This window comes from Nuphar pumila, chromosome 4 (assembly GCF_984573655.1).
Source record: "Nuphar pumila chromosome 4, dmNupPumi1.hap1.1, whole genome shotgun sequence".
NCBI lineage: Eukaryota > Viridiplantae > Streptophyta > Magnoliopsida > Nymphaeales > Nymphaeaceae > Nuphar > Nuphar pumila.
This window is the reverse complement of record NC_143252.1, coordinates 123,247,212-123,260,223: the sequence shown is the minus strand read 5'-3', so window position 1 is coordinate 123,260,223 and position 13,012 is coordinate 123,247,212. Positions and strand designations below refer to the sequence as shown.

At 38.1% G+C, this 13,012-nt stretch overlaps 1 protein-coding gene across 1 annotated transcript; it reads left to right on the top strand.

Moving 5' to 3' along the window:
• Window positions 1–2,360: 2,360 nt before the first annotated feature.
• On the top strand, window positions 2,361–6,436 carry LOC149840884 (AP2-like ethylene-responsive transcription factor BBM2). The gene is made up of 8 exons (XM_090005154.1): window positions 2,361–2,568; window positions 2,732–3,392; window positions 3,499–3,581; window positions 3,839–3,924; window positions 4,170–4,243; window positions 4,364–4,414; window positions 5,385–5,461; window positions 5,616–6,436. Exons 1-8 carry the CDS (start codon window positions 2,361–2,363, stop codon window positions 6,434–6,436), a joined length of 2,061 nt encoding a protein of 686 aa, XP_089861280.1.
• Window positions 6,437–13,012: the final 6,576 nt, after the last annotated feature.

Here is a 13,012-nt window from a genome sequence, read left to right as displayed (position 1 = left end):
TGAGGTTCGAGTTAAATTTAGTCATTTAGAAACATAACTTACATGTGGAACACGCACATCTGAATCTGAGTTGTTTTCTCACTCAAAGCTTGTCTAGAAAGCAAATGTGGCATTCATCTTTGGGGGATAAAACCCATTCTTTACACTTTATTAGAGAGTATAATAAGATAGTTTTTATTTTATAACCCAAAGAAATCGCACCAAGAATGAAGACCTGGTCATGCTGGCTCAGCCTGCCATACATACCAACATAGTCGGCAACATAACACTCCGAGGTTATGAGCTATTATTACATATATATTAGTCATACTCTTCTTGTCCTTCAGCCTAGCTATATCCTCACATGTAATGAATGAGAAAGCAATTCATTAGTGTAACAAGGTGTGTTTGTTTTGCCAAAGGGTTAGTGGATCAATGTGAGCGACAGCAGCAATATGGAAATTATGGTCATTCCATTACTGCTAGCTACCATACTTTACTAGTTATACTGTCAATCGTACAGGTATGCTCCATGCTATTCATTGAACTATCAATTCAGTTTAGCAGCATTATCCTCCAATTGACCAAAACATGTAAATATTAATCCCTCATTATTATCTCTACCGGTGGGCACTCTAAAATACCAAGTTTTAGAGACTGTCATTCTGTTTTTTCCTCCATTGAATTTGGGACAGGTAATTGGTAAAATAAGCACAAGCCCATCAGATGCAATATATTCGCCTTATCTTTTGAGCAATTTAGCGATCTGGTTAGAGTTGATGAACATAATAAATCACTTCTCTAGGAGGGTCATCCTATGTCTGTCTATATCCTGTCAGCGCATATCAAATATATATTTGCTAGTACATAGTGTATAAACAATCTCGATGGAAAATCAAAGGTGCAAGATGTATCTATTCAATTTGGCCTCATGTACTTAACATGGTTTGTTTATTAGGAGACACATTCTGATCATATTTTTTTAATATAAAAATATAATACTGATGAAATTTTGATATATTGTCAGCCTTTTATTTTTGAAGTCCTTGAAAAACCTGCTTACATGTTGCAAAGACATTTTATGCACTAAAGAAACTATGTAGATTCTACTGATAAGGTTGAATCGAGATCAGGTGCAATGTGATTGCACACTTTTGAGTGTTGTGCCTGATCACCCACCATCTGTTGTTGGGCTCCACAACAACATACCCCAAAGATGGTAGGTGATGAGGTGCAGCAGCAGACCAAAATTGCAATCACGATGAGCCTGATCTGCCCTCTGCCCTGGATAAGGTTACATCCTAAAAGGGTTTGCAAAAAGTGAAAATTAATGTTTTCTATTGTACGAATGGTTATAGCAAATATATATTAACATGTACCTTTGAAAAGATACAAACTTCTCCAAAGCTCAAGTCGTGCGCCATTTAGAAGAGCAGAGATCCAGTGAGCGGCTAAGTGCCATGGCTATTTGATACAGGCATTCACATGACAGCATTTCATGTGAGACCCATGCAATGTTGTCATGTGATTGGGTAGTGTCACATAGCCTTGGCACACAGCCGCTCTTAAGGAGAAGTTTTGAGGGTTCAGGGTCGTGGTGGATGAGGCTGACCTTAAATGGCAAATGAAAATGAGGCAATAAATAGAGGAAGAACTCAGAAGAAAGGGCATACATACATTTGTTTAGGGATTTTGGGAAATAAGTTGAAAGGAACAATGACTAGAAAGTAAACAAAACTTTGTTTGATATGAGCTCAACACAGAATAATTTTCAGCCAGTTTCAACAATTTCTATGATTTCTTTTGGGTGGGTAAAAGAGGTGGACTGGATAGATGGAAGAAGAAAGATTAGGAAAGGGTACGCGAGGTTTTGTGGGTAGCATTGTTGTTTTAGATGCATTAATTAGATTATAAATTTTAAGGAAATGACAAAAAAACCTAATGTCAAAATTAAGAATTTGGAACATATTATGTCTTAAAACTTTTTGGGTAGGAAAAAAATAGAAAAAAATACCCTTTGGGTAGGATATTACAATGCACGAATGGCTGTGCATTGTATCATATATATATATATATATATATATATATATATATATATATATATATATATATATATATATATGGTCAAGCGTACTCCATCGTTTACCCTACTCTATTAATCTCCCGAGGTAGACAGCTGACTGCGGCCTTGCACCAACACATCCACCACTGTCATCCCTTGGAAGAATCTTATCTTCCTACGCTTGTGCTCTCATGGGCTCACACCGCCTGGTTGTCTAGCAGGGAGTCTGTAGATTTTTCTTCTTCTAGAACCTCAAGAGGAAGGGAAATAAGAAGAAGAATAAGAATCCAAAGAATCCAGCTTTATCTTCTCCAATTCAATGGCTTCCATCAATAACTGGTTGGCCTTCTCTCTATCTTCTCAACAGCTCACGGCAGACACCCTCTCCCAACCCCACAACCACAACTCTCAAAGCCTCCTCTCCGACGACTCTTCTGCCATGGCTTATTCTGCTAACGAGGATGTTTCCGGTGACTGCTTCGATATGTCCACTGATACTGCTGCTCCTTCCATGCACAACCCTTTTGGTACTCTCTCTCTCTCTCTCTCTCTCTCTCTCTCTCTCTCTCTCTCTCTGAGAAACCGTGGCACAACTCACAAGCATGACTAATCAACTCCACCCACAAAGCAGAAATTTAACCATGAAAACCTTCCTCTCTCTCATATTTCTCTGTCTATGTTGGTTTGCAGAGTGGAGTGCTACCAACACCTTCAAAACAAATCAAAGCGTGTCTCTTCATAGTGGAAGTAATACCACCAACAATGTCAACCGTGACGCACCCAAGCTAGAGGACTTCCTAGGTAGCAGCGGTACCGCCGGATATGGCATCGCACAACCCATGTACTCCAACGCAAACCGTTCATTCGGCAATGGAGAGCCCAATCTATCTGGCTGCGACGCGTTAACCTCCGGCTCCTATGAGCAGAATTCCGGCGACTACATGTTCTCCGACTGCTCGCTGCAACTTCCGGCGACTGCCAACTCAAATAATTCATTTGGTTTATCGATGATCAAATCATGGTTGAGGAACCAACCTGCACCGTTGGACAATAAGAACAGTTGCATCAGCAATTCCAGCACCACCACCACCACAGTCTCCACTGCTGCAGTGGCCGAAAACCTACCTAAAGTGCAATCATTGTCGCTGTCGATGAGCACTGGATCGCAGTCGAGCTCTTCGGCACTGGTCCGGGCAGCCGGTCCAGCCGGGGCTGCTGGAGACGGCGAAACCTCGTTGTTGGAGAACAAACAGAAAGGATTGGATAGCCAGAGTGGTGCAATGGAGCCAGTGGCTAGGAAGTCCATTGATACATTTGGGCAGAGGACTTCCATCTACCGTGGTGTTACAAGGTTCTCCTCCTAACCTGCACTTCTTAGAGATTGAATAGCAAAAAGGCTTCACTTATTACCATCTTCATCTTCACTATTCTTGTTGTTATTGTTGATTCGGCAATAGGCATAGATGGACTGGGAGATATGAGGCACATTTGTGGGATAACAGTTGCAGAAGGGAAGGACAGACTCGCAAGGGAAGACAAGGTGCACACTTTGGGTTCATTTCTATGGCTTTCCATTGGATCCTTGACTACTGCTTCTGCTATTGATCATGTTTTCTCTCTTTTTTGCATTTTTTGCAACATGGGTGTCATTCAAATATCTGCAGTTTATCTTGGTAAGCAAAATTGTCGATTATAGTTTATTTCCGTTATACATTCAATGCAAGATATATACTTGCTGACTCAACCAACATTTATCTTTTGTAACTTTGCTTCCTACCTTTCCCTTTCTTCGCGCAGGTGGATATGATAAGGAAGAGAAGGCAGCAAGAGCGTACGACTTAGCTGCCCTGAAATATTGGGGAACCACAACAACTAATTTCCCGGTTAGATGCAGTGCCCTCTTATTGTTGGAGTAGATGTTGGATTTGACAAAACATATGCCTTTCATATTTGGTGCCCTCTATTAATCATTTTTGGCATAATTTTTAATCTATATAATTGGTATTTTCATTTGGATATGGTTGAAATAATTACTTTCTCACTTTTAGACTCTTGGATTTGGGTAATAAAAAAATAGGATTTCATATAGTCTACTTTTAGGATGAGTAAAAGAATTGGTTCTTTTCAGATAAGTAATTATGAGAAGGAGCTAGAGGAGATGAAGCACATGACAAGGCAGGAATATGTAGCATCTCTCCGGAGGTATACCATAATGTTTTAACTCATTCAGTTGAATAGTTATCGGAAACTTAATCTTTATTTTAATTGATTAAAATAAGGGAATCTGAAAGCTCTTTACAACATTATCCTTCGTAAATGCAGGAAAAGCAGTGGATTCTCAAGGGGTGCATCAATTTATCGTGGAGTTACAAGGTATTCATGATCAGACTTAGAAATGAATTATTTCTTGGAAATGCTCCTTTTATTAAAAAAAAGAATTCGAACTTAATTTTTTCTAATAAGCTACACACGGTTTGAAGTACCTTTTTCCAATAAACACAAGAATAGTCTTGTTTATATGAAGTTTCTGAAGGAAGACCTATCTTTTTGGTGAATGCACTTTAGATGTGCTTATTTTTGTTATACCTCATTAAGAAGTTGCATTTCTCTCTCTCTCTCTCTCTCTCTCTCTCTCTCTCTCTCTCTCTCTCTATATATATATATATATATATATATATATATATATATACCAAATTTGCAGTTATAATATTTGAACACTATTTTCCTTACTTATATACCAAAAATTTATTCCTCTTTGATACCACCACATGCGTTCATAAATCAAAAAGGAAAAAAAGGAAAATATTCGCTACTAATGAAGGTAAGGAACTAATGAGCTAGAAATCATAGGTGCAAGTTGTATTGACTCAATCTAACCACATAGATGTGTTCAGTATCCTTTGTTTGCTAAGGATAAAGCCTTGGATTGTGCTTTTGATCTTTTGAGTTATGAAACTTTGGCACATTGTGGCCCGTTGGTTTTTGGACCCCTTTAAAAACCTAATTACTTGTCATAATCACATGATTCAAAATAAGTTTTCTACTAAACAAACCAACGGCCCGTAGATCATATCTGTAACATTTGATCTACTAAAAATTAAAAATTTTTGAAGAAAAAAGTAATTTTTACTCGTTAGTTCCTTACCTTCATTAGTAGCCAATATTTACCCCAGAAAAAAAAGTTCGGGAATATTCTGAATAAAATTTGATCTGATTGATCGACATGCTAAATTTGCATACTCGTGTTTGCACTTAGATATGAATTTTCTCTACGTATGGCGACTCAAATGCACTTCCACTTCATTCAAAATAAATTAAATTAATATAAATCGTTAATGTGAAGGCACCATCAGCATGGAAGATGGCAAGCTAGGATAGGAAGAGTTGCTGGAAACAAAGATCTGTACCTGGGAACTTTCAGTAAGTGAAACAATTGTAATCTCTCTCTCTCTGTGGGCTCCTTGGCATGTCTTGGGCCGTTTTTGGCTTTTCGGCAGGTTCAATGTTGGTTGAACCTGTTTCGTAATGTTGATGGTTATAGTTCGGCTCTCTCTCTCATAGTTTGAAATAACAGGTACCCAGGAGGAAGCAGCAGAAGCATACGACATTGCTGCTATAAAATTCAGGGGTCTAAATGCGGTAACTAATTTTGACATGAGCAGATATGACGTGAAAAACATCTTGGAAAGTAGCACTTTGCCCATTGGAGGAGCAGCCAAGCGTTTGAAAGAAGCAGAGGCTATTGAAACAAGCCTAGATGGCAGAAGAACTGACTGTGGCAGCCTCTCCTTCAACGTCACAGACACCATGAGTGGTTATGGCTCTCACCATGGTTGGCCTTTCATAGCTTTCCAGCAACCCCAGCCACTGAACCAACATTACTCATTCCTTCAACAGAGGAACTGGTGCAAACAAGAACAAGATAGCCCCTCACATGGCTTTCAAGATCTCCAACAACTCCATCTGTCCAATACTCCAAATTTCCTGCAGCCAGCTGCTCTTCACAATCTCATGAGTCTGGACTCCTCTTCCTTGGATCAAAGCTCGAGCTCGGCCATTAACTATCAAGGTGTTGTGAACGGATATGGTGGGCTAGTTCTTCCTTTGAATCCAGTAATGGCTGATCATAATCAGCTAAGTTTTGGCGATGGTGAAATCAAGAGGTTGGGGCCTTCCAATTATGATAATATGTTAGCGGATGCTCACTCGGGTCGAAATCTCTATTATCTTTCGCAGCAGCAGTCAGTGAATTCAGCAAAACCGAGCAGCAGCTACGATCATGAGAGCTCAAGCTGCAACAGTTCGGTGCCAAATTCAGCTCAAGCAGTTGCACCAAGATCAAACCTTTCAGTTTGTCATGCAGCTCCTACTTTTACAGTTTGGAGTGACACATGAGTATGATACCAAACACAGAAAGAAAACGTAGACACACACACACCGAGAGAAACAGAAAGAACTTATTGATAAATGATTAGGCACAACCAACTTACAGATTTTGATAACCTCACCTCTTAAGTTGCTTATTGAAGTTCTTTATGGTCAGTGGGGCCTTTGGGATCTCGTTTGCCATGACTTTGGGGACTTCAGTTTTGGTGGTAGTCTCTTTGACGTGTTAACACCCGGATTTCTGTAAATTCCAATAAGAAGAAACATACAGGAAGAAAATTTTGATCAACTCTTTGTTTTTTGGTACTCTTGATGTTTGCTATGTATTGCCAATTTATATTCCAGTACTTGAACTGCACTTCATTGAGCGTCTTGGACAATGAGAGGATCTAACTTGGGCCCAGTGTATGCCTGTGCACTTCCCTGTTCATGTACCTGTTCTGATCTGCATGTGTTTTTGAGAGAGAGAGAGTGAGAGGTGTGCCCAAAAGTCATGGGACTATTCTAGTTGAGGAGCTAGATATTAATCATGACAGGTCTGGAAATAGGATAGTCACAGATTGAATGTTGGCTGCTGTAAGATCTGTGGTCTGTTACCTAACTAGGTCTGGGTCCATAAGAACCCGGTGTAATTAGACATATGGAGCTAGTAGTTCTGTACAGACATATGGTGTAAGATCTGTGGTCATATGCAGTTCATGGTTGCAGTAGATAGTGTGCAACGATAATCACCAGTAGCTAGACTGAAACATGCCTTCTAGATATGCTACTGGAAAATCCCACTTAATATCTGCTCATAATTGCAGTTAAAGAAATGGGAAATAATATGATGACCTGTACAGATACGTACAGACTGAAGTTCACCAACCAAAATGTAGAGTCTTGGCTTGATTTTGAAATGCTCTCTACTGTTGCCTCATCACTAGGTTAAAGAATTCTAGAAGGTCTAGGGAAAGGTTATCTTGAGGAAATATGGAAAATGATTTCTTGACCATTGTTTGGGACAACTGCCTACTGCTACCTGTAATGCAGGTTTGATTTTTAGGTTCCTCTTTCATAATCAAGTTGGTGTCAACTTTCACAGTACCCTGTGACCCAAAACCCAAATATTTGACTAAAAGATGGTCTTTGTATGCTAAGCATTCAACCAATAAAAGACCCCAAAGTAATCGTTCGGCTCATGGACACTGTAGCCAATTAAACCAATTTTGGTTGAAAGGAAGGATGGACCAATAACCATGAGGAGCAACCCATTATAAGGAAGCATGGATGGGTTTGATTGTTTGAAGTAGTCATGGCTTTAGCAAGGTCTTAACTTTGTACTTGCATTTTTCTTTTGTTTTTAGCAAGGTCTCCTTTTTTTTCGTCAAAAAACCACCAATATGGTTTGGACTACATGTTATAGGGGAGCAATATTTCATGCCTCACCAAACTAGAGCTCCAGCCTCGTGGTGCTGAATGACTGTAAACGGTTTATTTCCTTGTCGAGATTAAAGAGTATGATTCACGAAAGTTAGAGTGGACAGCTCTTTGAAGACTATTATGATATAATTTAGTCTCTTTTTTAACAAAATTGTGCTCTCATGTTGAACAAATGATTGCAGTATCCACGATAAATGCATCCATAAGATGAGCTTGCACACATGTGCATCCATCACCAGAAGAACAGACATAATTAGGTAAAGCAATTAGAATTAGCAACTTGACTTGGGTGGTTCAATGTTGTAACTACATGTGCCAGTTATGTGAGACTATAATGCTCACTAGCATGATAATGATTTTGTTGATTCGGCCACTATACAAATAAAACTTTCCTAACTTGGTCCTAATTGAGTGACTTGATTTACTGATTTTCACTGAAATGGATCAGGGATCAAACTCTCTCCCTTATGATCAATCAGACCCCAAATAGTAGCTGAGCTAACTTGAGACTGTGCCTGTTCTCGATTCATTCCCAGCTGTTGGCTGCATTGTAGAGATCATACGGTCTTACATTCTTTGAGCATCCACTGGAACAAAAGCAGGGAAGATCAATGTGGGACTTCTCCATTATGTCAGACCTGAAATTATGTACAGATCTAGATCATTATCTGGATCCAGAGCAATGGGGCCACACTCAATCGACGAAAACGAGGAAGCTGTTAATGTCAGATGATTTTGTATCTATGAGATCCATTGACCAGCAACTACCCAGATATGCTCAAATAGGACGATCCCTCTAGTCTTATTCAGTATACTAAACCTGTGCCATTTTCAACGTTGAAGCCCATGTGAGGCTTGAGTCTAGTGGCTTCATCAAGACCCATTAAGCTAGGTATTAGTTCTGTATTTTGACCTAACAAAGGGTGCCATATTCAACTAGGGGTATATATGGAACCTAAACTATGGATTACTGGAGTCCACCTCTAAAATGTAGCTCTAGTTGAATTTTGAAACTTCTAGTTAGCCATCTTCAAAAAGGTGAATCTAGCATCAACCCTAAGAAAAATAAAAACATGTGAAAGACTTGGCCTGAACATACATGACCTCAGGTTTTATTAGGTCCAAATGCCCTTAGCCTTTAGCTATGTCCAGGTCCAGTCTCAGCCCAAAACCGTTTAGGCTCAGGGACTATATATTCAGGGATTGGACCTGATCAATTGATGCAGCTGGCTGATTTTAAAAAAAAGCAGGCATAAACTGAAATTGGAACCAAGTAGGTTGTGCATGGTTAGATCCATGAATCATCTGGGCCGACTTTCTTACCTAGAATAGCTTAATATACATAGTGCTATGATCCGGTCAAAAGCTTCCTGATTGGGTTAGGCATCTCTCTAACAACCGTTCACGCCAACAACCTGATTAAGCATGACACACATAAATGTAGAATACAAAGACAAGGGAAACTTAAAATGTAGATTGCATGTGAATTGAGTTTTGTTTTGTACAAGTCAATTTTATCAATGAGTGGAAAAGGTTTTAATTCCTTCATGAATCTCACAAACATAATTTCCTTAGGAGGAATCCACAATTTGAAAATGTATACTCTGCCTCAACAAGACGCGAATTCTGATATATTACGTGATTAGTAGTTAATCACAATCATTGTTCCATGACATGAAGGCAGTGCATGGGCCTGCACAAGACCCAGATAAGCCTGTTTCCAGGACAAGGTTTATAACCAAAGGTTGAAGTCATCAAGAATTTTCTTTTTCTACTTTATTTTGATATTGGAGGAGTCACACTAGGTGATAGATCCAGACTAGAAATAGCAGACTGAACACAGACCATGACCAAGTTGATGAGCCAACTGAAGAACAGGCCAAGGTCCCCCTTTTAAGCTTATGTGCTTAAATCTAGAAAATCAGAGTCAATCAGATAGTAAAAAACATTCCACTGGGACTTGTATATTCAAGAGAGTCACATAAGGACTCTTTAAAATCATCTACCTCTTCTACTTGTACTCCTCAAGGGCCATGCTACATGGTCTCTCTTGTAACTAAAGACATCAATGGAGAACATGAAAACAAATAGAACTTGACAGAAAATAAACAAATTCACACAAAATATTACATGGTCCGGTGTTGAGACCACGTCCACGATTCACGCTCTCTACTCACCTTCACGACATGAGTAGGTTCCATTATCAATGTTCTTTATATACTCCTCTTTTTGAGGTTTCTCTATCAGATAGTTTGCCTTATTGATATGATTACAATCAATTATTTTAACCATATCCAGACTCTTTCTATCTTTATCATTATCCTTCATTTGCCTTGCATTATCATGATCCTTCATTTGCCTTTGCCTTGCATTATCATGATCCTTCATCATCTTATCATTATCGTGCTTCATTTGCCTTGCAATATCGTGATCCTTCATCGTCTTATCATTATCGTAATCCTTCATCTTATCATGCCCCCTCAAACTCGAGTTGGGATAAATCTACAACCTGAGTTTGCTTCGTAACTTATCAAAATCAATCCGAGGAAGTGCCTTAGTTAAGATATCAGCTATCTATTGGGAGGAAGGAACAAACTTGGTGATGAGATTGCCATGATCCACCTTTTCCCGAACAAAGTGGAAGTCAATCTCAACATGCTTTATGTGAGAATGAAATGTCGGTTTGATAGTCATTTGAAGGGTTGAAAGATTATCACAAAATCGAATAGGTGGTTCACAGAAATATAACCCAATATCCCGAAGCATAAATGACAACCATGTAAGTTCTGTTGTTGTAGACGCCATTGCTTTGTATTTGGCTTCAGTACTTGAACGAGCCACTGTATGTTATTTCTTAGCACTCCATGATGTGCAGTTGGCGCCTAGGAATATGCAAAAACTTGTGGTAGATCTTCTGGTAAGAGGACATCATGCCAATTTGCATCAGAAAAAGCATATAATTGAATTAGAGTGTTAGCCAATAATCGGGTTCCATACTTGATAGTTCCATGAACATATCATAAAATTCTTTTGACCATTTGAAAGTGAAACTCAGTGGGACTTTACATGAATTGACTAACATAATTTACATTGTATGAGATGTCTGGTCTAATGAATGTCAAATATTATAATCCTCCGACCAGACTTCTATACAAAGTGCAGTCATAGAACAATTTTTCACTTTCTTTGGTGGGGCGTAAGTTGGATGTCATAGGAGTGGAGACCAGTTTGGCGCCTAGCATCTGAGCTTAATCCAATAAGCATACCTTTTCTGGTTAAAAAATAAGCCTTGAGTGAAGCGATGAACCTCTATTCCCAAAAAATAGTGCAGATAACCCAAATCTTTCATAGCAAACTCATTACTAACTTTGGTAACAAAATCATTTATCATAGAAAAATTATTCCCTGTGAGAATTATATCATCTACATAAAGCAGAAGAATCAATATCTCATAATTACTTTGATAAATAAACAAAGATGAATCAGCAACACTAGAATAAAATCCCATAGAGAATAAGAATGTACCAAATCTATCATACTAGGCTCATGAAGCTTGTTTCAAGCCATATAGGGCTCTATTCAATTTACACACAAAATTGAGTTTATTTTTATCTCTATACTTAGGTGGTTGATTAATATAGACATCTTGATTTAGAAACCCATGTAAAAAAACATTCTTTATATCTAACTGCATGATATCCCAATTGTAGGCAAGAGCAACGGTTAGAACAATTCTAATCGATGGAGGTTTTATAACAAAAGAGAAGATTTCTGTAAAATCAACTCCAAGTATTTGACTGAACCCTTTAGCCACCAAGTGAGCTTTAAGGTGTTCTAAGCTTCCATCACTTTTAATTTTTGTCTTAAAAACCCATATGTTCCCAATGACATTCATATTGGGCGTTCGAGGAACCAAAACCCACGTATCATTTTGTTCTAATGCTAACAATTCTTCTTCCATTGCTTGACATCAGCCGGATCTCTTTAATGCCTCATTAACTATTTTTGGTTGCAAAGGCACAATTAGAGATAAAAAAATATTTTGGATTTAGTTTCACTATTCCTTCTTTTGACTGTGTGACCATATGATGAATGTTTTGAGCATCTGTCCCAACAACATCTGAGTTTTCAGATTGAATAACATTTTCTTCATTTTGAATATCAAGTTTGAGAGCAACCAGATTTTCATGATTCTCTTGGTCATCAAGGCTTTGATGATCATTTTGACTCATTAGAAAAATTGTAAGAATTCTTGAAAGGCACTGGTTTTGCAATCATCATTAACACAACTTCTCTATATAACATTGTTAGCTTGATGACAATAATTAGAATCAATAAAACTCACTACTTCTTCATTGTCAGTTATAGAGGCAAACAATTTACTAGGAGCTCTATATGGAAAAACATGCTCATCAAACACATGTCTAGATATGAATACACGATCGATGGGAGGATAAAAGCATATGTACCCCTTGTGAAACTCACTATATCCCAGAAATACACATGGTAAGGACCGTGACTCAAACTTATTTTTGTTGTAATCTCTAATATATGAAAAACATCTGCAGCCAAAAGATCTAAGACAAGAATAGTCTGATTGTTTTTTTAACAGCAACTCAAATGGTGACTTCATGTGAAGATTTAGAGAAGGAAGTCTATTAATCAGCCACACAACCATGGAGAAAGCTTCCACCCAACAATGTGTTGGAATATTGCTATGAAAAATCATAGTTAATCTTAGTTCAGTAATAGAGCAATGTTTACGCTCTGCCATGCCATTTTGCTCAGGCATTTTTGGGCAGGCCTTAATATGTTTAATATCTTTTTATTTTAATTTTTTTCCAACGTGTGGCTATTGAATTCTCCTCCTTCATCGGTTTAAAAAACTTTGATTTTTTTCTCAAATTGAGTAATCACCAGATTGTAAAATTCAATAAATTTTTCTATGAGTTTAGATTTGGTCTTTAATGGATAAAACCACGTGAATCTTGAATATTCATCAACAAATATAGCATAAAACCTGAATTTTTGAAAGAAAGATATGGGTGTCACCCCCAATAAATCACAATGAATCTTATGAAACGATCTTGAACAATGTTCATCAATATGAAGAAATGGTAGCCTACACATTTTGCCCATTTGACAACATGGGCATTATGAAGA

What these genes read in the sequence shown, in the direction of transcription:
- LOC149840884 (XM_090005154.1), top strand. Translation starts at nt 2,361, where the DNA reads ATGGCTTCCATCAATAACTGGTTGGCCTTCTCTCTATCTTCTCAACAG. An exon ending in CCACAACAACTAATTTCCCG is followed by an intron (nt 3,925 to 4,169) that starts GTTAGATGCAGT and finishes GGTTCTTTTCAG; the next exon opens with ATAAGTAATTATGAGAAGGA. An exon ending in ATTTATCGTGGAGTTACAAG is followed by an intron (nt 4,415 to 5,384) that starts GTATTCATGATC and finishes GTTAATGTGAAG; the next exon opens with GCACCATCAGCATGGAAGAT.